A 26,812-nucleotide genomic window follows, 5' to 3' on the forward strand; every position below is an offset into this window, starting at 1 on the left:
TTGTTTTTCAGTACATTAAATTTACTCGGATAAAAACATTCTAAAAATGTACAATTTTACCTTTTAACAAAGTATAATAAAACATAAAAATCCCAATACCAGAATACTTGACATTTACAGTTCAAAATCATATTAGGTAAATATTAAATATTTACAAAACTTTTTGATATTTATATAAAGTTCCGTGCACATTTTGTAATACTAGGAGTAAAAGAAATGGCTCGAAATGGGCAAAAGGCGTCCCTTTTGCTCCAAACGGAAAGTTATAACTGGAAAACATGTTAACCTGCCATTGGGGGGACATAAAATGTTTCCTATTAACAGTTAGAATTCAGTTTACGGAGAGAGGTGTGGATTAGTGGTAGCGTTCTGAATTGCTGGCTTCTTTCATTCCTGCTCCCAGGTAGAGCCCATTAATAAGAGGGTGCAGATACGTCATAAGGAATCTGACCGTTTCAGGGCCAGAATGAAGTGCACCTGCTAAAGTGTCTCCTCTGGGAGTGTCTGGGAGCGTTCGTTTCAGGACAATGTGGAAGGCATCGTTTTCAACAGAAATTAGAAAGCTGCTCTCTTAAGCGGAGGCCAGCTCAAGAGTCTTGTAGTGCTCCATTAGGTTCTCATTAATTAAACCCCATATCTGGCAGGTATCCTACAGTACAGTCAATGAAAATACTCTCCCTTCAGTGGAGAAAGTCTGCTTTTTGTTTTTATTTTCTTTTCTTTTTTTTAAGCAAGGAAAAGCTTCGTCCCCCTCTAGGCCAGGGTTTTGGGCAATCCTGCACGATGTGCTGTTTTCGTTAACAACACGAATCGAGTCACATTTCCTTCAAGTCCTTCAGTGCAAAGTTTTCAACCAAACTGAGGCACGCGGTTAGTTACGTTCTAAGAAAAGTGTTTTTAACTGTTCTTGCACGCGAGGCCTGCTTGTGGGCATCTATTCCTATATGACGCACTGCCAACGGTTTCTGAATACTGGAGCACGTGAATGGAGAACTACAAGGCAAAGCTGATACTTTCAAACGGAGAAAAGTCAGAGCAGATTTTTCCTTCTGGGGATTCCGCTGCATTTTTCTCTGCAATTATATTATCAAAGCGGCTCTCTCTGAAAGTTGGATAGCTGGGCGAGAGGGTCTCTTTTTTTCCCACGGGAAAGAAAATCACATTTTTTTATTAAAAAAATGCACAGATGTAACAGAGGCAAGTTCCTAGAGCAGTGGATCCCAAACTTGGCAACTTTTAAGACTTGTGGACTTCAACTCCCAGAATTCTCCAGCCAGCAGAGCTGGCTGGAGAATTCTGGGAGTTGAAGTCCACAAGTCTTAAAAGTTGCCAAGTTTGGGATCCACTGGCCTAGATGCTTCCCAATTAAGAAAACCAGTAAGGTTTTTAGCCTGCTAAGCTTGTGGGATGATAGGGATTCCTTTTTTAATGGACATTTGGCTCTTAGCGTATATTTCAGACTACTATTTTCAGCTTTAAAAGTAAACATGAAAGATGTAATAACCAAGGCAGGTTGCTTCCACTCATGGCAAGATTAAGGCCACGTAAGTTGCTGACTTCCCACCCTCTTTGAATACAGTCTTATTTCCCTAACAGGTGACCATGTATAGCAGCAGCCTCCGTCATTCAGGGCAACTACAAAATGAATTGTACACGTTACGATCTCGACACACTGATTTTAACCGCAGCCGCATTAACTACCCCAGAGTTCGGAGCGAATAACGTTCAACTAGCTTAAGTCTTATCTCGCCCCCATCTAACTTAACCCTGTTTTGGTGAAGCCAAAAGTGAGGAGATGGAAACCGAAATACTCCATTGCATAGAAATAACGGACGTCGGACGCAGGCCGGTTGGAGATGACCAGTGTCCAAGGCAATAAACCAGCACAGGAGGGGAACTCGCTTTACTGCTTTACAGAAAGCAGAGAGAGACTTTTGACCCGGCCACTCCTGTTGTTCCGAGGGGGGGAGGCTCTCTTCTACTATAAAGCAGCACATTAAAAAATGTGGAGACCCAGCCAGTCCTGTCCTGCGTGACTAAGAGTTGAGGCAGCCCAGATGATGAAGCAAAGGAGTGCAGCAGGGAGAATGGATTCTTTGAAAAAAAAAAAAGACATTGCCTCCCTTTGAGAGGTAAAAATCCACATTGTTTCAGCCCCCTTTGGATAAACGTTACTGGTTGCTACTTAGCTACCGAAGCTAAAAAAAAATTTTTTTTTATAGCCCACATCAAATGGAAAAGAGGCAAACTATAAAACTTTCCTAAATAACGGAACGGTAGGCTACAGTACTTGGTATTTTGCCGCCTTCTAAACCCAACAAATTCCTGGAAGAGTCTGAATTTTAAAATTTATTACAGATGCAGAAGACTATTTCCTACGGCAGAAACCGCTGAATTGTTAACACTTCCTTAAATCGTAGAAGAGAATTTTTTTAAAAAAAGAAACCACTGAGTCTCTGGCACCAGACTCTTGGGAGACTTAAGTTTAATCCACTGCTGGTTAGTCCTACATTAAGAGGAATTGCTGACCAACGTGGTACATTTAAAACTGTTTCCAGAACGAAGCGTTCACCTCTGTTCTTTGGGGAGAAAAAGAGGGTTACGGTTTTTTTGTTTTCCTTTACGAGACGACCACGTAGCCTGCTTCCAATCTCTCTTCTCCCCTGACCTCAGTTCGCTAGAAGTGCAGATAGTCAGAACAGAATTATACATTCTTCCGTAGTGCAACCCTTTAAAAATCCCAGAGTGTAGTGCCTGATTTATTTTGAGAGGAAGAAAATTTAAAGAGGAGATAATACGTTTTAACTAGCTTCCGGAGCGTCCAGCGGGCGGAATGGCAACGGTTGCACCACCGGCCTTTTAGCTCTCACTCCAACTCCAGGTTATAACGTAGCTGCCCAGGAGTTTAATTTTCCAGCATGGAAGGTGAAATTATGGCAACATTCTTCGGCAAAAGTGCAGCAGTTTCTATACAACAAGAAAAGAAGAGTTTGGCCAGTCCCGCCTATCTTCGGGGAGATCCAACGTTAAAATCTGTTTTGGCAATTCAGGAAAAAAAAGGGAGGGGGGCTTGGAAACCCCCACCCCTCCGCCCCCCTCTCCTAAAGTTTCAGTTCCTTCCTAGGGTTGAAGTAGAGCACCTTTGGATTAAAAAAATAACATTAATAAGCTCAACAGATAGACTCCCAATCTGAAGTTCCCTAATTATTTCATGGCCATTTTGCCATCACAAAATATTGCATCTGAAGTTAATCTCAGTCCGTGGACTCTAAACTCTCAGCCGGGGGAGCGTATTTTAACCGAAATGTACCTGAAGGAAAAAGAAGGAAGGTTCAATTAGCACAGTTTTTGCAATCCAGGTGGTAAGAATCCCAGTTCAGATTCACAGATTCTTCGGGTATTGGGGACACAATACAGGCAAGCTCCAGACTCGCAACCACAATTGGGAACGGAATTTCCACTGCCAAGCAAGGAAGTTGTTAAGTGAGTCATGGCCAATTTTACAACTTTTAGTTGAGCGAATCCCTGCAGTTGTCAAACGAGACCTGCGGTCGTTAAGCGGATCTTGGCGTCCACAGTTGACTTTCCTTAGCGGAAGCCAGCTGGGAAAGTTGCAAGTGGGGATCACGTGACCCCAGGAAGCTGCACTTCCCCCCCCCCCACCGTGAATACGTGCTGATTGCCAAGCGTCCCAATTTTGATCACAGGAAGGTGGGGGTGCTACACGCATTGTTCCCAAGTCACTTCAAACAGCCACTAAAGAATTGGTTGTAAGTCAAGGACTCCCTGTAATTGTTCATCTTGTTTTCGAGACATCCTTATGAGCTGCAGTGTGATGCAGGCTCCTGCTGACTGCAATTTAGGAGAATGACTCTCACCAGGCTCAAGGTTGACTCAGCCTTCCATCCTTCTGAGGTGGGTAAAATGAGGACCCCGATTGTTTGGGGAGCCGTAGGGTGACTCTATCAACCGCTTGAGGTGGGCTATAAAGCACCGTGAAGTGGTATAGAAGTCTAAGTGCTCTTGTTATCTTGGGGGGCTACACTGTCTGCCTTCCCTCCTCGGCCTCCTCAGCCAGACCCTTTCAGCTATTTCTATTTATTAAATTTATAGGCCGCCCAATCCCGAAGGACTCCGGGCGGCTTACAGACATAAAATTTTAAGAAAAAGGTTAAAAAACAGATAAAAGAAAGCAGATTAAAAAACACATCATGCACCCAGACTAATTGGGGCTGGACCTTGGTCAAGAGGTCAACAGCCCCAGGCCTGCCAGAATAGCCAGGTTTTGATAGCTTTTCGGAAGGCCACGAGAGTGGGCAGGGTCCGGATCTCTGGGGGTAGTTCATTCCATAGGGCCGGAGCGGCAAGAAAGAAGGCCCTTCTCCTGTTTTACAGAATGCTAAAAAACGATGTATTTTTAATATTCTGCCTTCCTTCTGAGTTCAGGAGACTGGTCCTCATGATAACCTCCTGAAGCAGACAGGGCAGAGAATGTGGGACTGGCACCCAGGCCGTATCCTTCACAACCACACATCAATGCTTCTTCTACTAGGGACATTCAGGGACTGGATCAAATCTGGCAAGGAACGGCAAATTCACACTTGTGTTTTCAACAGGGTTTTTGCTCCCTCCCGGTGCCCAGAACCACAGTCCCCGGCTGCCTTTTTTTTGGGGGGGGGAGCAGCCCCATCCATCCACCTCCGACAAGCCACGTCCCTCCTCACCTTGTCGATTGAAATCCATCGGTGGCTGCTTGCAGTCTTGAGCTCGGTGGCCGCTGGCTCCACAGTTGTAGCAGGAGAGGTTCCCGGGCTTCTTGTGTCCCGAGCCGCCGCTGTTGTTCACCATCCCCTGGGCCTGGTACACCCCTGCGGTGCCGGCCATGAAGCTCTGCATGGGGGGCACCGCAAAGGCCGACTGTCCGCTCATGAGGGAGTCCGGCGTGGGGCCGCCGCTGTACGGAGAGTGGACCATGGGGAAGGCCGAGCTGCTGTTGTACTGCTGGGGGTTGACGTAGCCGTTGCTGCACAGAGGGTTGAAGGGCAGGAAGGGGAACGTAAACATGGACGGCCCTGAAAAGGGGTGCTGGAAGTAGTTCGTGTAGCTCACAGTCATGCCGCTGGAGCCGCAGTTCCCGCTGCAGCCGCAGGAACTGCAGACCATGCAGCCAGGCGGCTGCTGATGCTGGTGGTGGTGGTGGTGGTGATTGTTCTGGTTGGGGACGGGCATGTTCCCCGCGGAGCCGCCCCCGCCGTAGAAGCTGTTCTCCGCGGCCGAGGACAGCGTGGGGCTGGAGCTGGGAGGGGGGCAGCTGGGCAGGCTGCCCATGTTGGCGAAGGAGGTGGCGAGGTGGCTGCTGGAAGACGCGGCGGGGTTGCTGTTTGCGCAGAAGGTGCTACTGGGCATGGGGGCCACCGGCATGCCGCTCATGGCGGAAAAGGCCACTTTGGTGTTGGCGGTGTACAGAGCTGTCCGGGGGCTGATTATTGCTGGGGAGACGCTGAATTGCATACTGTTGGAGCAGGACGGCTGACCCGCCAGGGTGGCATCGGTGGGCACGGATGAGGAGACCAGCAGCTTGATGGGGGGGCGTGCCATGTGGAAGACCGTGCTTGAGGTGACGGTGGCCGTGGTGCTGGTTTCCACCAGGATGCCCGGGGGCTGGGGTGGTTTCGCCATTCGGTCCAGGGCGGGCGCGTGGACCAATTTGGATCGGAGGCCGAAATGGAGGGAAGGCGTGGAGGGGCCGTTTTCAGGGACCGCCGAGAGCACCTGCAGGGGCTGATGTGGAGGCACCGGGATCCGATCCGCCAGGGTGTTTCCAAAGCTCTTCTCCATCTTGACGCTGTTCTGAGCGGGCCCGCCGGGGAACTTTGTCCTCTCCTCCAAAGGTAAAAGCGAGTGCATAGGCGAAGAAAGGAGCTTCAGGTCTGCATTTCCGCGCTCGGGTTTGTGCATAGAGTTTAATATTCGGATCGGAGTGGCCGTCATCTGCCCTGGCAAGGAGTGGTGAGCCGCCGGACTAGAGCCCGACTCGTTCTGTACGGGCAAAACCTGAGCGGTGGGCCGGGCCGAGCTGGAGCCGAAGTGATTGAGGATCATGACCGGCTTCTCCTTCTCCGAGGGCTCCGGGTGGATCTCCACACCTGCAAGGCAAACGGGATCAGCTGCAGCACGCCGGCCCAGGGAGGCCCCAGGGGCTGCCACAGAACGAAAGGGAGCGGCCCTTACGCCTCTCGTTCTCTTCGGCGCTGTCCGAGCTTTCTTCCCGGGGCTGCATGCCCATGGGGCTGGAGGACGAGCTGGAGGACTCCGAGGAACTGCCTTCCCGGGGGGGCGTGGTGGAGACGGCCTGATCCACGTCCACGTGCAGTTCTTGGGGGGAGAGAAGCAGAAACCCCCATCAGAAACAAGAAGGGGAGGGCTGCGGTTAAGCGAGCTGCTTTCTAAGGGAAGCTCCCCCCCTCCCTTAAGAGGAAAGAGGGGAGGAAAGGCTCCAGGCAGCACTAATGGGAGAAGCACACTCCTCTGACACGGGAGACCCGTTTACCTGTGGCATGGTTCCCACGAATGCTCTGTATGGGGTTGATGTGAGTGGTGGGAGGAACTCTGGCCACCCCAGAGCTGACCGGTGGGGAGGGGGCTGGGTTCATGGTCCGCTTCTCTGACTTTTCTCTGCCGTTAAGAAAAGGTTGAGAAACACTTGAATACAATCGCCATGTGTCTCCTAGCCAGACTGCAATTTTTTTAGATGCGTATCCATGGGTAACCCCTTTCCCAACACCAATTAACAGGTGCGTTTTCTGTGAGCATGAGATCACCCAGAGCTGTGACAGGTACAGATCCTTCAGAGGGCAGTTCAGAGTTGCGATGAGCCCGCGCAAAAGGGACTTCTGACGGGTCCTCATACGTCCAGATATTATCTCATTCCCGCCGTCACATGACTCCAAATCAGGTGCACGGAGCCTGGCTCACTATTAGGGGCCAACACTGCAGTCATGTGACCCCGATTTTCAGTGTTCCCCGCCAGCTTCCCACTCAGTCAACGGGGAAGCTGGCAGAAGTCGGAAGTTCTGATCACGTGATGTCCTCTCGCTGGACAATGGCAACCGGATGGCCAGCATAACCATCGACAAATGCTTTACAACTGTGCTGCTTAGTGACAGCACTGCCTTTGTAAGTTAAGGAGTACCTGAACTGGCCACGGAACAATGGCACACACACACACACACACACCAAAAAATCCAAGATCAAATCTGCCCCCGTTCTTTTTTAAGAATGTACACTACATTCCTAAGTTGTTGGGAATGATGTCTTAAAAAACAAAATTCATTTAGTACTAGTTACAAATCACCCTGAGGGGGGGGGGGAAACTGCTTGTCTTTCTGCGGCTGATACTTACTTTTCCAATTCCAGCTGCGTCTTGAGTTTCTTCTTCGCTCCCATGGTGAGTGTTTCAAACTTATTAAGATCTTCTTCGGTGAGGCTCAAGAACTTGTGGAGAAAGACAAATAATCAGCACGTTTTCTAAACGTAAAAGTGGTTTTGAAATTGAGAATACTAAGGCAGGCATAATGAACTGGGATATATTCCAATAAAAAAAGAGAAAAATATTAAAAGAGATTAAACTCAGCCTTTCACTAAATTCAATTTATAGCTAAAGGCATACCAAAAATACTCAGATTACTAGAAGATGCCCGTTGGAGCTGCTCTGGGTCTAAATGGCATAATTCGCCTCCACCAGAGGGCTCCCCACTATCATTTTTAAATCAGGATAAGATGGCCGTAGCTTCACAACATCCTTCTGCAAAGAAGTACTACATTTTAACTAGTTCTTACTAAGCCATTTTAAAAGTAGTATTCCTCTAAGTCAGTGTTTTTCAACCTTGGCAACTTGAAGATGTCTGGACTTCAACTCCCAGAATTCCCCAGCCAGCATTCGCTGGCTGGGGAATTCTGGGAGTTGAAGTCCAGACATCTTCAAGTTGCCAAGGTTGAAAAACACTGCTCTAAGTTAAGCCTACGCTGGCTTTACCAATAATTTCCCAGATTATTGAGAAATACAGCCTGTGAATGGTGTAACTGAATCGAGAAGGGAAGGGCAGGGGAAGGGAGAGGGGAAAATAGAAACAGAAAAAAAAAAGCACTATATGCTTCTGGTGAGGCCTGCATCATACCTTCTCCATCGTCAACTGTTTAAAAACCGGATAGTATTTGTGCAACCGCAGTTTCCGCAGCCAATCTAAAATTCCGTTTTGCTCCTGGGCCTGGGGGTTTTGTGGGCTTGGAGACATTAAAAGAGGGGAAGGGTTTTCTCTCTGGCTGCGGCTACACGCTAACGTGGGCCCGGCCCCACCTGAATGAGAGCAGTGGGAGAGGGCAACGGCTGCCGCGGACGGATGAGGCAGGTGATGCTGAAGAGTGTTCTGGGCGGCCTGGACACCTGCAACCCCACAGATGGGCCTGTAAGAGAGGAGGAAAGCCGGATAGGAACGAAGCATTCCCTAGGAAGTCATGGGTACCCCAGATAGCCCTCGGGTTATGACCGCAATTGAGCCCCCGCAATTACCACCATGAGTCGCGACAGCCGTAAAGCAGGCCGCGTGACTGAACCCGAACATATGACCTTTTTGCAATGGCCATAAAGTGAATGCTGTGGTTGTTAAGCGAACCCACTGCTCGCTATGGGGGTGTTAAAAGCCAGCAGAAAGGAAAATACCTCAGCAGGGCAGGGAGGGAGCCTTGCTCAAACGAGGGGGACGATGTAATGTGAGCAATAAGATGATCTCATATGAATACAAAGTATGTAATTCATAAAAACGAGAAGGCTGTTGGGGAATTAGAATTTATTGCATTTATATGCCGCCCTTTTCCCCGAAGGGGACTCAGCCAAATTAGCCAAAGCCGTTTCCCCTAATTACACAGGAAGCGGAACGACGTTTCCATTTTTCTGCATTCTACCCGCTCCCTAAATTCACCTCACCTTCCAGAAGCACCCAGCGTCGTACCCACTTTGTAAAGGGAAGAATTGCCAGGACCTAAAAACAAGGACATCACAGTATTTAGAGAGCTATTATTCGACTGTCTTTTTACATATACATATACATAAACATAGGCACACGCCCGTTTTAGGAGAGGGTTGAGGTGGCATTTTGCTCTTTAAACTCACTTGAACTCAGATATTGTGGGGAGTGACATGAAGTGCTGAAAAATTTCTTGACGTGGTCGTTTTTCCAGATGTGGGACGGTAAGGATGCCAAATACCTGCAAAATTATTGTGATGGATGATATTTTCCCAACTTCAGGCGAAACAAAACTAAGATTGTGAAAGTTGTCAAAAACGAAGTCACACCGCACAGAACTCATTAGGAAATTACAAATATATGAAGTATTGAAGTCACTGAAGAGACAACTGGGGGCAGATTCCTGAAACAGCCACGATCCTCTTTATCTGCGAGTTGAATCTGCCAAGACAACTGACTTAGAATTACAGGCAGACCTCGACTTATGAACCATTTGTTCAGTGACCGTTATAAAGGCACCGTTCCTCACACTTGGAACTGCCACAGTGTCAAGAGATGAAGCTGGAATCTCTTAACGACCCGTGATTCGCTTAACAGAATCACTTAGGGACAGAGGTTCCTATGACCCAGTTGTGGTCATAAATTGAGGACTAACTTATAAGTGGTCAGACTAGAACTTTCTTGCCTATTTATATTTCCTGTAAGCAAATAATACTGCTCTTGTAATTTAATTAATTGCTTCTGTCAGCTATACAGGAGTTTCAATTATTTCGACTCTGGCTTTCCGCTGATGCGCTCCTACTATTATTTTTAAAGCAGATTTGGCTTACCCAATGCAACTGGCCCTTAAGATTTATTTTTTCTGCCCAAGTTATTCATTTTTCTCATTACTCTACCCACACAATACCTCTTTTTAAGGTGTTTGCAACAGCTTCCTGTCCGCTCCCAAATCTAGTACAAGCTTCTCAAACTCCGCTACATGTACAGTAGGTTAATTAAATAAATAAAACGCTTCAGAGTGATCCGTCCTGTGATTCTCACTTGTCTGGCTCTTATCAGCTTCAATCATCTCAAAGCCTTCTTGTTTCCTGAAATAACCCTCTTTTTATTCCCCCCCCCCTTTTTTCGCTCTTCCCATCTGAAGCTGTCCCTCCAAGCTGTTTTTCTTACTTTTATTCCCTTTTCAAAGCTTGCTTTATCTGGGAAACTTCTCAAGTAACCCTAGAGTGCATGTATTTTTGTCATTTTGCCAAAGCATTGGGATTAAAACAATGGTAGGCATCTCAAAGGGAAGACCTATTAAACCTGATCCTGCGCAGCGCTAATTAGGAAGATAGACCTGGGTCTGAAATTATGCACTTCCAAGGAACCAACAGCCCCCCCCTCCCCCAAAGGGACTGCATGAATTCCTACAGAGTAGAATTGTGTGAGGACTCTGGTACAGAATTACAGAACTGGGCATTGTTAATGAAAGCAGGGTGTGAGAACCTGAAGGTAGATGAGCCATATGAGAATCTAAGCATGGTTTCATAATTTGTGCTAAGAAACTATTACTAAGTAACTGCAACCGAAGCAAGTGATGAAACAACGGCAATTAAACCAGAGTTATTATTACTTACTGAAATAGTTAAAATTTATTAACTGAACAATAAAATAATAACTGAAAGTCACACACACCCGCACCCAGACAAATTCCAGAAACAAGTTCAAAGTATACCTAAGGTCTGATTCCAAGTCCATATGGCTTCTTTCTAAGTAAAATGATTCTGGACCAGCTAGAAAAGGAATGAATTTCTCCAAATTTTCTTCTGGACACAACTGACCTAACTAAGAAAGAAAATGTTGGCTTTTTATTATTGGTACTGTACCGCACTGCTTGTCAGAATCGAGCAGCACATGGATTACTTAAAATATTCAATATGAAACTGACATACGGCATGCAAAAAGTAATTTATTCTATTTTTTTTATTAAAAAAAAGCTGTGCAAGATACAGCGTATAGTTAGTTTATATGTGCTTCCAAATGTACTTTAAAAACACCAATTGCACAAAATCATTTTTTACCTTTGAAATGAAATCAGTCACTTCGGCAGAAGACTTTTTTACCACTGTCACTGAAGAATCAGACCATAAGACCTAAGGAAACGAAAAAGGACCCTTTGCTCACCTTCATCAAGCAACTTTAGAATGGACGGTCAGTCAGACGGACGGGGCTGGGCTGAACCCTTATACAGCGGGGCAAAATTCTCACTGCGTTTCTGAAGGTTACAATGTTTTCCCCAAAGTGGACTTAATTCCACTGGCATGATGCTTTTATCCCACCACCGCACGAAGCAAAAAAATTGGCTTGGGTTTGTTAATCGGCATTAATTGTTAATGCTCATTTTAAAAACATGGCAATGGCCTCTCACGTGTGCCGTGTAAAAATTAGCATAGAGGAATATTCTACACCAATCCTTGTTTTCTTCATTGAATTTTATAGTACTGTAATCAAAAGACGGTGGGCAACATATCCCTTTGTTGCTCTCTTGTATATATTTACTACCCCTGATCCAAGATCAGAACTACTAAACTGTTCTTTAAATTTACAAAATGTACTTTAGAAGCATATTTGATCTCGTAATGGTGAGACAGGACATTTTGGTAGCAAAGTCAACAGGGGGAACCAGGTACGCTTAATGGGCGTGCGATTCACTTAACAACCGCAGTGATTTGCTTATCAACCATGGCAAAAAAAGGTCATAGAATCAGGCATTTAACACTTAAAATAACTGCTTAGCAACGGAAATTTTGGTCCCAATTGTGATTGTTGAGGACTACTTGTATATTGCCCTAACCCTAACCCTTTTCAAAGCTCGCACATGGGCATCTGGCGTATTCCAGACTCCTATCAAGAGATGACCCAAGCTCCTGAGCTGTGTGTGCGTGTGTGTATTTGTAAGAGGATGTGCCAAACCCCCTAAATCTGTGGTTACACCACAAAACCGCGGTAGACAAAAGCGCGCTCGACGAAAGCGCATATGTGACGTCATCATAGCGCGACAAAACATCGCGCTGTGATCGATAAATGTAAAAATAAAGCGAAAACCTTACCCTAATCCCCCCAAACCTAACTCTTCACCTAACCCTAACCCTTAACCTAATGCTAAACCTAACGCTAACCCTTAACCTAACGCTAAATGTAACCCTAACGCTCTAAACCTAACCCTAACCCTTAACCTAACCCTTACCTTTATGTGAATCGGCTTGCTTTAATTTTAATTTTATTTCAATTTTTAATTTTTTTCATCACGCTGTGATGACGTCAAATGCACACTTTCGGCGATCGCGCTTTTGTGGACCACGGTTTTGACGGATCACGAAATCTGTATCTTTTTCTTCCTGCAAGTTCAACCACTGTCTGAGAGCCCCTCTTGGAAGTCCACAGAAGCTAAGTGATTACTTACAATACAAGACAGAGGCGAACCCAGTGTGAGTTTTGCACGTATCGTATCTAGAGGACAGGTGGGGAAATGCTCCCACTATCCTTTTTAAAAACAAGCAGGGGTGAGATGAGCAGGATGTTTCCACACTATATTAACCACCGAAATGCATGCATTTTTCCAGCCCTGAGGATACTGCCAAAAGCACTGATGGGAGGAAAGAGTTTCAAAATACATTACGTAATTCAGGAATTTCCTTTTTCCAGCCTTTGCTTAACTTAAACTGAGAAACAAAAATGGGCAGGCAGCGTCGATCCTTCCTGGGGTTTTGTTGATTTCTTTTGCTTCCCCTGGCGCTCTCTCTCTCTCTCTCTCTCTCACACACACACACACACACACAGCATGCAGGGGAAACAATAGCACTTCTGGATGCGTTTAACTGTGGTTCCATTTACGTGGCTTTTCGCTTGCTTTTCCAGATATTTACAAGAAAGAAAAGTGCCCTCAAAATCCACCCCCACCCCACACTTTCTGTTAGCTTTCATAATATTCCTGTTATTTATGTGTCCCTGTGAAGCAAGGTAGTTCTGCACAGAGGTTCAGGAGTCCCTTTTCCTCGGAAATCTGTTTCTGCAGATTGAATTAGAGCTCAGAGTGCACACCTTTCCCTCTTTTAAGCTCTCAGACTAGAGAGAGACCAGTTGGTGCCTGTCTTGCCCCTCAGGCTAGACTCTCAGGGGATGGAATGTGTAGTCTAAATATATCAAAACAAAATCACGGGAATTACGGGACTTTCCCTATCCTGTGAATAGAGCTCAGTTATCGTACTGTATTATTTATAGTTTTAGGTATTCAAAATCTTCCGATATTTTTCTCGCTGCATTTTGTATGATTAACCTCAAGGCACGAGACAGATACCCAACAACTTTAATGCGTTATTGTTTAACAGGAGGGCACAATTACGGTATCGCTGCTTTATCCTGGTTTCTTTAGAATCGCTTGTTATGGCGTGAGGGCTGCACATTACGTTTTTCCTTGTATGTACACAATTAGACTGGGCTATGAGCAAACGGTTGACATTCTTTTAGCACATCTTGAATGTAAATGAATAATTAAAGTCCTTTCATTAAAAATAGCAATAGCAATAGCAGTTAGACTTATCGACCGCTTCATAGGGCTTTCAGCCCTCTCTAAGCGGTTTACAGAGTCAGCATATCGCCCCCACAGTCTGGGTCCTCATTTCACCGACCTCGGAAGGACGGAAGGCTGAGTCAACCTTGAGCCGGTGAGATTTGAACCGCCGAACTGCAGATAACAGTCAGCTGAAGTGGCCTGCAGTGCTGCACCCTAACCACTGCGCCACCCCGACAAAAAGATATAAGCAGACTATTTCCTACAACATGAAGTGGTAAATGTCCAAGACACATAATTTTGGAATCGGAGGTAATGTAAAATTGAATATAATATGTTTTGAGAGGCAAACTGTTATTTTAAAGAAAGCAATGCTGAATGCTCCACATCTGGTTTCCTTCATCTCATTTGCATTTCTTTGTAAATCGTTGATACTCACCTCAAAAGAATATTCAACAATCCTATCATTCTTCTTGTGTGATAATCCCTTTAATTCCACCTTTTCGACGCTTACTGTTAAGAAAAAGAAATACGTGTTACATACGGAAGGGCTACAGGCCTGTTTCCTTTGCTTGAAAAGCAGAGAGGGCTGCAGGCATCCGTGATCACTCCTACTGGCCCACATCTGGATGGCAAATCCCATCCATGATGCCTGGATCCTTTTTGTTAATGCAACATGTGAATAAGTACAAGCAACCCAAAGTTATGGAACCAGGTTTACCAAGGGGTCTATGGAGATTATCAATTGTCCAAGTTACAGTCGTCCCAAAGGTACTTTTTCCAAAAGACAACTAGACCGTCTTGGTTTTTTCCTTTGGAAACAAAAAAAAGCTGCTTGGATGAGAAGCAAAATGTTTTCAAAGAAAACAAAATCTAGACAGTGCAGGTACCTTTTGGGAAAAAACCACTTTCGGGATAGGTTCACCAAGTGTTTGAATTTGAATGGCGAGTTCTAGCTTCAAAAACCAAGGTGGCTCCTTAGACCAGTGTTTCCCAACCTTGGCAACTTGAAGATGTCTGGACTTCAACTCCCAGAATTCCCCAGCCAGCATTCGCTGGCTGGGGAATTCTGGGAGTTGAAGTCCAGACATCTTCAAGTAGCCAAGGTTGGGAAACACTGCCTTAGACCTTACAAAACACGAAACGATACCTTTGCTAATTGTACGGCCAGCTCTCCTCTTCTGCTGCTTTGTGAAAGAAGAGCCAACCAGCAGACCAGATCAGTGAGGGAGCCACTTCGAGATCCCTCAGGTCCCCAGCCGGTCTTGGAGGGGCTTCAGGAGAACAAGAGATAGAACTGACCTCACTTGGGTGGGGTGGAGAATGTTCCATAAGGCAGGCGCCATGGCAGAAAAGGCAGACCTCCATGGGCATGCCAACTTAATTCCTTAACAGATGGGACCCACAGCATGCCTCTTTTGCCAGATCTGATGGGCTAAATATTTTTTAAGGCAGGCAACACACACATGCCACAGTCAGTGCCTTAAAGGTTTTTAATGTGTATAAAATGCTCATCTTTGAAACAAGAGTTGATTATCCCCTGGAGCAAGAATTTTTAACGTTTGCTGAATAACATGCCAGCAGCTACAAAGAACAAGTTTAAAAATACCCATGTGTGTATACTGAATATTAATCTCGCTTGGAAAAGCTAAAATTGTTTAAAAGCACTTTTCCTAACTAACATTCCCATTATGTTCTTTCTCACTTGGCTCAAAACACATTTTCTCCCTATGTGGTAAATTAACAGTTTTAAGGCTTTTAAAGTTCCTATTTATTCTATCTTTCTACAGAAAAGTCATATGAACTGAATCCAGTTGAAGCATCAACTGGATTAATGCTTACATTTGTGTCATAATTAAATGTTCTTAATGTTATTTTTCATCTTTTAATTCATAGGAGGTAGTTTCCACCTGAACCTTTATCAGAAATTGAACTAATAGGCAAACAGATCATGCCCTCAGTAAGCAAGTGCTGTACATCAATTATTATTTCGATAACCACATCATAGGCACCCTAATAATACCAAGAAAGAACTGAATAGTTTTTAAAGAATATAGAATAATTGTTTTATTGATATCAAATAGCTGCTTGATTGAGAGAAAGAGAAGTGTATCCATATTACTAACTTTGCACTAGCTGCCCCTAAAAGTGTCACATGGTTTCATTAGCACTTCAGCACAAGAGAACAGAAAGACAGTTTTACATGGATATATATGAAAATATGGGCAATTTTGAATGTTCAGTAGCTCAGAATTGTTACTAGCCAAGGTAAACTAGTGAACAGGCAACAAGATAACACTTTTAGACTTCTCATAAACTAGATTATAAAATGTAAATAGCTATCCATTATACAGCAACATTTATGGATTATAGCAGGAAAATTGGATAGTATTCTCTAATATTTCAACTTGTTTTATACCTAGTTTTTATAAGGATTCCACCATAAAATGTGAGAAACAGAAATTTAGCAGCTTTGTAAAATGGCCACAGTAAAGGGAAATATTTTGTCCAGCTCTGATCTGCCAGAATGAATTTTTAATAAAATATTGTAGCAACAGAAACTCGTCACAGTTGCCATTTCTTACTTCTTTTTCTCTGTTCTTACACCAGGAAGATGCTACATATGAGACAACTGCCAGAGAGACCTACACAAGGATGGCAACGCTAATGTACCTAGCTATTACCTTTCTGCCACAAATGCAACCATAGATTCATGAAACACACACTAGAAACCCACTAAACTCCATTCATGTGGACAACATATGGAACATTCAGTTCCAATTTACAGTACTAATAGACTTAATTTCCTGTCTGATTCCACAACTTCATTCCTTTTTGTTTTCAGACTGGGAATAACTTTTTCATGTATTTCCAAAAGCAGGTTCAAGATTAAAAGATCTTGGGCTTCTTTTATTATATTTGGTTTCCTTTCAATATTAAAGAAAGTTAAAATCAAAACAAAATACGAGTTCAGTGACTAGACAAATAGTGAAGTCAGCATCTTAAGATAACCACAATGCCCATTAAGCATATTGGGAATTATGAGAAAAGCATATAACTGCTATTTTAAAAACATGAGTAATCTCTGGGACAGGAAACTAAAACTCAGATGAACATTATTTTTGCACAAATAGCCAGACTTCAATTTATTATGCTCTCAGTTAAATGACATTCTTAAAAATGTTCTCCATATAACTGGGTTGTATATACTAGTTTATGTATGTTGACATCAAAAACCACATATATTTTTTCAACAAAAAATATTCTACTGGCCTAGATTAGAACTAAGTAGCATATGTCTTTCAATCTTCAAGGGGAAAAAATGAGTCTATATTCACATCATTGTGAACTAGGTCTACAATAGGATATAACCTGCCAAGTTCACACCCTTTACATCAACTACAAAAACAATAATAGGTACTGTTCTGTCTCTTTTTAAAAATCGATCAGTCAATCAAATAATGTTCTTAGGACGGTTTGATCCCAATATACTTGAATTTCTGTAATAATGCTTGACATATATCTTATCAATCTGAGCTAGTGACGGTATCTTCACCACAATAGAATTCCAATCTATGGGGTCACACTTAGGCAGTCATTTGCCGTAGGTATTGGTTTCACAGTGAAGACCCACAGATTAGAAAGGCCCTAGGGCAGAGGTATCCAGCTTTGGCAATTTTAAGATCTGCAGACTTTAACTTCCAGATTTCACCAGCCAATTTTGAGGATTGAAACCCACAAGTTGGTACCCCTGGCCCAGATGATATCAGTACTGTAGTATAATTGCAGAAACACACACACACACACACACACACACACACACACTAACAGAAAGCAACACCCCTCCCCCAAGCTTGGCAACAATTGTAATAGCTGTTAGGAGCAAGTGACTGGACAACCTTCTGCAGATTAGTTGACTTGAAGCACTGAGTCATCCATTACAGAACACTCGACCCCAGTAAGCGCCAATGAAAGTTTCCTGTGAATTTTGCAGAGACGAATGTTTTTACCCACTTTGAAGGAGGGTGGGAGTGGGCAGCTTGCACCTGTACCACTTCCGGAAGCAACTGAACTCCTCCGTCTGCTGAAGCAGAGGAGGAAGGAGCCGCGTAGGCCCTGAGCTCCCTCCAAGAGGTGCAAGACTCGCCTCCCCTGTCTCTGCACTAGCAGGCCAACATTGCCCAAGCTTGGTTTGGAGCCCTAGGATTCCTGACGACGTCGGGAGAGCTTGCAGAATAACACAGCAGTCCAGAGCAACTTCCTTAGGATCTAGGGAGGGCTTAGGACTGCCTACTTAGCACCTTTGTCACCTGTCATCATCTCTTATTTCACCCGGGCATCAAACCTCTGTCTCTGAACAGCGCACAATTGCATAATTGCATGCGAACTCTTTATTTTGGCATTACTGCATTGTTACTTTGGTCTGTGACGGTCAATGAAGATTGACAGGTAAGCCTCGAAGAAGATGCGGCAGATCGGATGACAGGCCGGGACAATATTATGCAGAAACAAGGACAGTGCCTCCAGGGGTAATCTTTTCAAAATCCGGAGACAAAAGGTGTAGGTGCCACAATATTAGAACCGTGAAAAGACAGGGATTTCATGCACTTCAAATGAACATGGATTTCCTTAGGAAGGATTTCAACTCCTAAATCACCTCTGCTAAGTATTTAACCTACTGCTGAAAACAAGCTTTTTCCCCTCCCTAAATATTCTTCCTCTTTTAGCCAATTCTACACTGTACACATTAATTCCAATCTTAACAGCAACAACCCCCCTCTCCCCAAGCCACCAATCATATGCATTAGAGGAGGGGGGGGGATTCATACTCAAAAGAGCTTTGATAAGTAGTACTAAACCAACAATATTCCTTAGGGGTCAGGTACAACAAAGTCCATATTGCTGTTTGTGGGGAAGCAATGGCCTGAAATAATCAGCCATCACCTCTTTCAGATTAAAAGCTGGCTGCTTCCATGTCTCGAGGCAATTCACATCCCCTGTCAAGCATTTACTTTAAATGCTGGATTCCAGTGGTAGCACCTTCTCCAATCACCTGAAAAAGCAGTTGTGGCCATAAGCACAATGAACACAGTAGCTTGGTCTGGTGATATCCTTCCACAGATTAAACGTATTTTGTGGAACTCGCCCTCATCAAAGTATAACGTAACTATTCCTACTAAACGGCTTGCAAGGAGGAATTATTTAATCGGTAGCCTTATCCAATCACAACCTGAAAATCGTAAGTAGTTCAACAGAGTCACAGGGGGCTTTGTGACCATACCGCTTTTCTTTCAGCTGGGAATCAAAATAATGTAATTTCATCAGCACTGTCCCTTCAACTTATTGTTAAAAATAGCACAAGCATGATACACTAATGAAATGGATATGCTCAATGCAGTGAGGTAATGCAATAAATCAATGGTCTTTCCTAAGAGGTGTAACACAAGTGGTTGTACAGAAAAACAGCTGTTTTTCCCCCCTTGCTTTTCTTTTTTTCTTTAGGAAAAAAACAACAAAACGCTGTTTCGGGGTATAGTTGCAAAATCAGAAATATTTTCCGGTTGGGAGATACAGGATTACAGCTGTTGCTTATTTCCAATTCAGCTAAACAAGTCTCTTTACTGCCTTCTTCAACTAATGACAGATGGTGATAACTTTCACTCCAAAAGGCCTGCTCTGAGGAGAGAAGCTGCAGGAATATGTTGATAGCTTAATCTAAAAGATATTAACTGTCAATGTTACAGGGTGTTTCCTACTGTAGAGTCGGTGAGTTATAATGAAGGCCAATCTTATTAAAAATAGAATTACCTGACAAACAACACTCGTGTTCACATTTTAAAAGTGCAATCATGTGATCAACTTTTATGACCTTCTGACAACAACCGTGTTACTAACTTAACTGCAGGGATTCAACTGATTAACAACTGTGACAAGAAATGTCATAAAATGGGGCAAAATTCCCTTAACAAATGTCTCACTTAGCAACCAAAATGTGGGGCCCAAATGTGGTCATAAGTCAAAGACTACCTGCATCTTTATTAGAATATGGACATGATCCATAAAATCATCTCAATACTTCCAAAGCAGAAACAGTTGTCCTTCTCCCACCATAAATGAGCAATTCTAATCTGTATCAATTCTGTAATTACTGCTTGTTTGTTATTCTTACGAAATCCAGTAAGTTTTGCTTTCAATATTTTGGAATAAATGCTAATGGGAAAATGTAGATGAGGCTCCTTCTCTACATAGCATTGACACTGGTGAAATATTTTAAAGGACAGAAAATCGTATATGCTGCCATAAATAAAACCTCGGGTTTCTTTATCGCTGTGATTCTGGAAGGCCTGCAGTTAATTCATAAGAACGTACGTAGCTACACCTTGGAAATGTCATTTGAGCTTTACACAATGAGATAGTCATAAGGATACTTCCATATGGATTTGCCATTTCATTAAAATATTGTAAGAGCTTATGGAGTGCAGAGTTCATTTCAACATCTGGTTTAATGTATTTTATCCCACACTATGCTTTTGGAAAATATGCTGTGGTCAAGACATCTGGTAAAGTTCTAAAAAGGCATGCTGCACAGAGAATATAATTGTTTGTACAAGAGCTAAGAATAAATAATTGTGATCTTTTCATTTAAGCGGCATTGTATTCAGGGAAACAAAATAATATAAGAGTTGAAATGTCCATACTTTATCAAATATTGAATTAGATTTCATCCCAGAAGCACGATTTAAGTAAACTATTAACACTGAAGATTCTTTAGATTGTTTAAGCAAGACTGTTTTTTTTGTGTGTGTTTTGCACATGATCAACATGTCTGAATAGTTTCCAATATTTTTGGATGTTAATTTAGTGTTCCAGATAAATCTCAGAACATCAGCACACAGTAAACTTCCTGGTCATAAGTAATAAACTGTCAGATTATTTGTTTCAAAATGTGATTTAGGAAACCTTTATCCATATATCTAACTAGCAGGAAAAAAAGAGTATACTACATTGTCTGTTTTTAAGTAAAACCAAGCACGGTTTTCTATTATGAATGACTGTTTCACCAGCTATATGAATCCTTTTATCTGAATTAAATTGCATATATGAAACATTCTTATCTAGAGGTTCCAAAATATTCTGAGGTGTAGCCTTAAAGAGCATTTGTACTGCCGCGTCAGACTGAATGCTAACGCCTCTCAATGCCCTTTTAAAGTGCAAGCAATAAGGCTTGCTTAATGAAATGTCAGATCTCCACACAATAGGACAGTCCAATCCTGAATAGATGAATCAATATCGTAACAAAAGAATTACAGCGGAGGAGAGAAATTTCATTTAAGCACTGAAAATTCAACACAACAGGGCTCTGCACTGCATGAGTTACAGGGACAAGCCTATCCGTTGTCCTTTCTTGTGGCGTGGTGTAACTACAGCAGGTAGCAGAGCTTGGCAGTCATGCTACTTGAAGAAAAGAGATTCTTACATGGCCACGAGAATGATCTTCTGAAGGCAAATGGGGAAATGAATGAAACTCGTGTGTAATAAATCACTCCCATCCATTAAACAGAAACTTCCCGCTCAAAGGCTACCATAACTGACAGAGAATGTTCTCCCCCGCCACACACACACACACAAATAGGAATATTCGGCAAAACCTTGAGATGTACCTTTGGAGTGCTTCCCTGAAGGCCTCTTAGGCAATGACTCCTCAATGGAATGTGCTGATGTGTGGAGTGCGTTCTCTAAACTGTTACCCACCACGTGGTTTATGGGGGTCTCAGATCTCGGAGTGACCTAGGTAAGAGAAAAAGTACAAAAAACAAACCTGTCAATTTGGCTTACGTGAGTTAAAAATATTCTTAAAGTCCAGTTATTTCTAAAACAACGTTCTTATTTTCAACTTGCTATCTTTTAGAAAGCATCTTCAGGCCCCCCCCAAATCTCATTACAAAACATCAATGGTCATATTTTTGTTATGCCTGTGTTAATTTGCGTTCTATTAAAAGTAATTCTCAAAGCAAAACTACCTGCTGTGTGTCTCAGACAAGCTCCCGAGGTCGTCACATTTCATTTTGTTTGAAAAGGCTTAAATCTTGCCCTAGTCTCGCAGACTTCACTAATCAAGTAATTCTGGTGACTGACTAGCAAATACATGGACCAAAAATCACCAAGTACTTCCAAGTGCTGCACTTAAGATACCAACTATTGTTCTACTTAGCTATCTAAGAACCGCTTCTGCTGAGTCAACAGCCTCAGATACATTGTGTGAATTTTCTCAGCAGGAAACGCAACGAAAGTGTGCTTTATAGCAGGACACGTTTCTTTTAACTCAGTATACTCCAAATCCTTTTTACTACAGGTAGGTGGGGTTTTTTTGTTTTAAAAAAGCAGACCACTGGCAAATTAGGTCCCCTACATGCCACTTCCTCTGTAACCGAGCCAGCCTGCCCAAGGTAGGATGCTAGGTGACCTAACCTATGTTTGAAAATTGGCCTCAGGTTGCTGTTCATCATCTAAGCCTTCTTGCTTCTCTTACTTCTCCTGGCCAAGATCAAATGCCTTCCATATAGTACCAAGCCCATCATTTTCTCCCATTCCTCAGGCCAGGGGCAATGCACAGAGCTGCATCCGGCCATTCACTATTACTACACTTTTAATGCCCAGGGCAAACCATTTATTTCCAATACATACCTGACCCTATTGCCACTCTAAACAGACTTTAAAAAAAAAAAAACCTCGAAGCCTTTTTATCTTTTTACCAAATATACTTGCAATGGCTATGTGAAAGTGAAAACAAACTTTATTCCAAATGATGTACGTGTCCATCAACCATGCAGAAATTGGAATTTATAATCTGGTAGATACCAAGAACTCCAAAGGTTCTTCAACATTGAATAAAAAGAGGCAAGTATGAGATTTGCTGTCAATGTAACTTAGGCTACAGGGTTATCTGCAGTAAGGATTGTTGTGCTAGGCACAAAAATGTATCATGTCAAGGACTATTCATAATCCCCGCAATCATTTTATTTCAACTCCATATAGCACTAATGCCTCTCTGTGGAATAGTAAGCAAACTTACTTAAGATGCTGGTTTTACAAACTAATCAGATCAGTTACAGAAGTGTTTCCCAAACTTGGCAACTTTTAAGATGTGTGTAATTCAACATTGTATCAGCTAGCCATGATATAACTAACACTCTACAAAACCTAGAAAGCTAGAGGTGAAAAAAGGAGAAAAACCTATGAAGGATTAGTGACGAAGAACACTTATCAAATGTGTCAACTCAGCCTGCTTTTACCTAACATCCCAAACTTGATTTGATTCCCCCTTTTTTCCTTTTGAGACTTTCAGGTTTAGGGTTCATTAATACCAAATTAAGCATGTTCCACACGCAACCTTTTCTTTGAATGAGCCCATTTTTCCTCAAGTCCTAACATGCGATTTTCTTTATTTTTCTTTTTGTAAATAATGCAAACTTTTCATTGTCAAAGTTATCAGGAAATATATTTTCCCAAACTGTTACATTCAGCTCTTGACAATGAGTATATGGACAAACTTTAAATCTGTTCCATAAAAAACACTGAACATGAAGGTGATCTCTTTCTCTCTCTGTTTAATTAAGTTAGTGCAACTTGGAAAATTAATGACATCCTTTAAGTTTATTATGATTTAGGAGGACTCTCATAAAGATCTTTAAAACCAGAAATGAATATTAATCTAAAAAGAATTGTAGCACAAAGTCCCACTGAATGCATTTATTCAGTCAAGAGTTAACTGGTGTGTGAAGACATTAGAATTTGTTTTACATAATACCTACAGGGTACTCTTTGTTCAAAATATTACACACCACTTCGGGATTCCCCTTTAAAAGCCACAGTTCATCTCAGTGTATTTCCTGGCTACTCATGCAAGCCCCAGTTCTCATTCAAAATACTTGAATTTGGCAAAGCGTGGAGTATGAATTAGACTTACTTTTTTAATCCCCATAGACAGATTGTTATAGAAACACATGAAGACAGATGCAGATGCTTACAAATGGCATTAAACAAGTATTCAATCAAGTCTTTATATCTACCAGCATCTGAGGCATTGTTGGCCGATTCAGTTGCTTATGTAAATTGATATTTAATTCTGTGTTTTTGTTTGAGAAATGAAAAAATGCCCAGGGTATTAACTTTTGACAGTTTAAGCATTGGAGTTTATACTTTAGCACACAGGATGGTAACAAAAATGTCCTCACACTGAGTTCTGTTTGATGAAATACATAACATAGAATGTATTAACAGTACCACAGATCTTACTAGATCAGTGTACCCCAATTTAATCATGATCTAGTTGCACTGTTCTTTATTCCAACACTGGAGGTTTTAAAGAAGAGATTGGGCACCCACTTGTCTGAAATGGTAGAGGGTTTCCTGCCTGAGCAGGGGGTTGGACCAGAGGACCTTCAAGGTCCCAACTCTGTTTTCCCTATATCCTCAATTTGAACAGCCAGCGGGGGGGATCCACATATGCATCGAAGCAAGACTGTGAAGATTACATTCAAATTTGTGTAGTCCAAATGCAGTATAGTCTGAAGAGCATTTAGAGGACTGAGACCACAAACGACAAGAGCAACATACTTGCCTCAAGCCACTTCTGAGGAATTAAACAACTGTACAACTTCCTTCCTTCTTGAATTGTACCTCTGCATCAGCAAATTTAAAAGCATTCATCTCTGCTTATTTTGTAGCACCAAAAGCTAATATGAGGTGCGCCAAAAACATATAAAAAGACTTACTGAAAGTTTTACATCGAGGACGTTTGAAATACACACACTATTGAAGGAAATTAACTTTCGTAGGTCCACGTTGCATACTTCCAATGAACTATCAAAAGTTGTGAAATAGTTTTAAACAATTCTCACTGATGATGGCCAAAACATCTGTCCAGTCTCGATTCCTGGTTACTAACTCTATTTCACAAGGCCAGGCTGCTTTTTCAGCCGAAAAAAAAGCCCCAAATCAGCTCCTGGGGCCAACATTTATATTACAATCCCTGAACCCAAAAGGCTGGACAGCTGCACAGCTTAGCCACACCAGTATCTTCTTCCAAAGATTGGAGATGCAACTCTTGACTGAAAGATGCCATTTTCTAAGGGGAAAGGCAGTGGGAAGAGGCACAGGGGTGGCCAAGAGACAGTTCCAGGCACAGAAGAGGGGACAGGGTGTAGAGCCCAGGACACACTGGGGATCTTCAGGCTACTTCAGCTGATTGCAGTTCTGCAGTTCGGCTGTTCAAATCTCACCGGCTCAAGGTTGACTCAGCCTTCCATCCTTCCGAGGTGGGTAAAATGAGGACCCGGATTGTTGTTGGGGGCAATATGCTGAGTCTGTAAACCGCTTAGAGTGGGCTGAAAGCCCTATGAAGCTGGATATAAGTCTAACTGCTATTGCTATCTTTCTTTTCCATCCCCTCCACCCACTGTAAACCATGGTTTGCCCTCTAGCCACCATAAAGCATCAGCTCCACCTATTGTAAACCATGGTTCATCTTCTCTCCATCACCTGCAGCCACCATAAACCATTGTTTGCTTCCTCTCCATCCCCTCCAGCCACCATAAACCACAGTCTGCTTCCCTTCCATCCCCTCCAGCCATTGCAAACCGCTTGGCCTCCACCTCTCAGCCCAGGACCCACCTTGTGGCACCCGGGACAGGTGGCGGCCGCTCCGGCTGTGGTGGCGGCGGCGGCGGCGGCGGGGGGCCCCTTGGCGGTGCAGGCCAGGAGGCTCTGGATCTTGGTGAGCTCCTGCCTGAGCACCTGCTTCTGGTGGAAGCTGAAGGCCGGGTGGTTGGAGGCCATGGTGAAGAGCAGCAGGAACTCATCGCCGGTGCGGCCCTCGTTGAGCTGCAGCCCGTAGTTGTGGATGACCGAGTCGAGGTGCGTGAGGGTGCGGAAGAGCACGCCGGCCGCCTCGCGGTGCGACGAGCCCAGCAGCGCCAGCGAGACCAGCAGCTTGCTGCGCACCACCTCGTCCGTCAGGTTGGTCAGGCCGCCCAGGTCGGCCGCGTTGTTGGCCTTGATCTCCGAGTCGCGCAGCGAGTGGTAGTCCTTGCGGGCCAGGTCCTCCAGGCAGGCGCCCAGGAAGCGCAGCTCCAGCGGGATGCACAGGTCCAGCAGGCCGCACAGGAACTCCACCCGCTGCGGGGACGGCAGCTCCGAGAACCAGCGGTAGACGCTCTCGCGCTGCAGCCGCGGGCAGCGCTTCTCCACCATGCTGGCCCGGCGCACCCGCGGCCCTCGCCGACCCGACGACCGCCCGACGAGCCTCCGACGGAGCCCGGCCGGCCGGGGAAGAGGCGCGGGGAGGGCGGCGAGCGGGGCGGGGGGGGGGCAGAGCCACGGGGTCGCCCGGGAGGGCGCGAGGGGCGGGGCCTGGGAAGCCCCCTCAGGGAGGGCCGAAGCCTTCGCGGGCCTGGCGGCTCCCCTCAGGGGGCGGCTCCTCCTTCCCGCCGCCGCCTCGGCCCGGCTCCCTCCATCCCTTGCCCGCCGAGGGGGAAGAAGGCGAGGAGGCGGCAGAAGCAGCGGCAGAAGCAGCGGCAGCGGCTTCTCCTCACCTTCGCAGCAGCGGCCGCCCGCTCGCCGCCTCCCTCCTCCTCCGCTGCCCGCCCGGCGCGCGACAAATAATCCCGCGCCAGGAGGCGACGCTGCCGGGCGGTGCTTTTCCCCCGCCGCCGTTATACGTGGGAGGGATTCCGCGGGCGGAGGGATCCCGATCCGGCGGAGAAGGTGAAGAGGCCCGGCCGGCCAAGAGAGGAGCGGGAGGCCGGATCTTGCCTCGCCTCGCCCACGCCCCCCCCTCCCTCTCGGGCGCGTCACGATTGGACCGCCTTCCCCTCCGAGGCCCGCCCCTTCATGCTGGCCTCCCTCTCACCACCCACCTAACGGGACTCCGCCGGGCGGCCGCCGCTGTCATTCACGGCTCTTTGCCCCTCCCCCGCCCACGTCCTCAGGCCCCGCCCTTCGGCGGGTCGCGATTGGCTCTGGCGAGGCCAAAGAGGTGTGGCCTGGAGTGAGGGCTGTTTCTGCGCGTGTTTCGGCCGCGTGCTAACTTGCGCTGTCTGACAGGAGCGGGGGGGGGGGAGCTCGCTGGTCAATCGCTGACGGATGGGGCGGGGCATGGGTAACCTAGCAACGGGGAGAGGAACGGCTACGGAGAGTGAAGAGGGATGGGAAGGAGGGGGGGGGGATAAAAGCTCGG

General features: G+C 44.7%; 1 protein-coding gene across 3 annotated transcripts; it reads right to left on the reverse strand.

Moving 5' to 3' along the window:
* Positions 1 to 2,336: 2,336 nt before the first annotated feature.
* Positions 2,337 to 25,913, reverse strand: ZCCHC14 (zinc finger CCHC-type containing 14). 3 transcript variants are annotated; one of them, XM_087729112.1, is made up of 13 exons: positions 25,249 to 25,911; positions 21,237 to 21,363; positions 14,015 to 14,088; positions 11,087 to 11,158; positions 10,741 to 10,850; positions 9,170 to 9,264; positions 8,984 to 9,038; positions 8,178 to 8,463; positions 7,403 to 7,494; positions 6,551 to 6,675; positions 6,232 to 6,375; positions 4,725 to 6,146; positions 2,337 to 2,967 (listed from the first exon to the last, which is right to left on the reverse strand). In XM_087729112.1, exons 1-13 carry the CDS (start codon positions 25,825 to 25,827, stop codon positions 2,906 to 2,908), a joined length of 3,243 nt encoding a protein of 1,080 aa, XP_087585238.1. In that variant the 5' UTR covers positions 25,828 to 25,911; the 3' UTR covers positions 2,337 to 2,905. The 3 variants fall into 3 exon arrangements, with proteins under 3 accessions (XP_087585238.1, XP_087585241.1, XP_087585237.1); XM_087729115.1 differs by having other exon boundaries at positions 2,337 to 3,310; positions 25,249 to 25,910; XM_087729111.1 differs by lacking the exon at positions 2,337 to 2,967 and having other exon boundaries at positions 4,277 to 6,146; positions 25,249 to 25,913.
* Positions 25,914 to 26,812: the final 899 nt, after the last annotated feature.

This window comes from Thamnophis sirtalis, unplaced genomic scaffold, assembly GCF_051295495.1.
Source record: "Thamnophis sirtalis isolate CommonGarterSnake01/CBP01778 unplaced genomic scaffold, rThaSir2_p1.2 scaffold_14, whole genome shotgun sequence".
Lineage (NCBI taxonomy): Eukaryota > Metazoa > Chordata > Lepidosauria > Squamata > Natricidae > Thamnophis > Thamnophis sirtalis.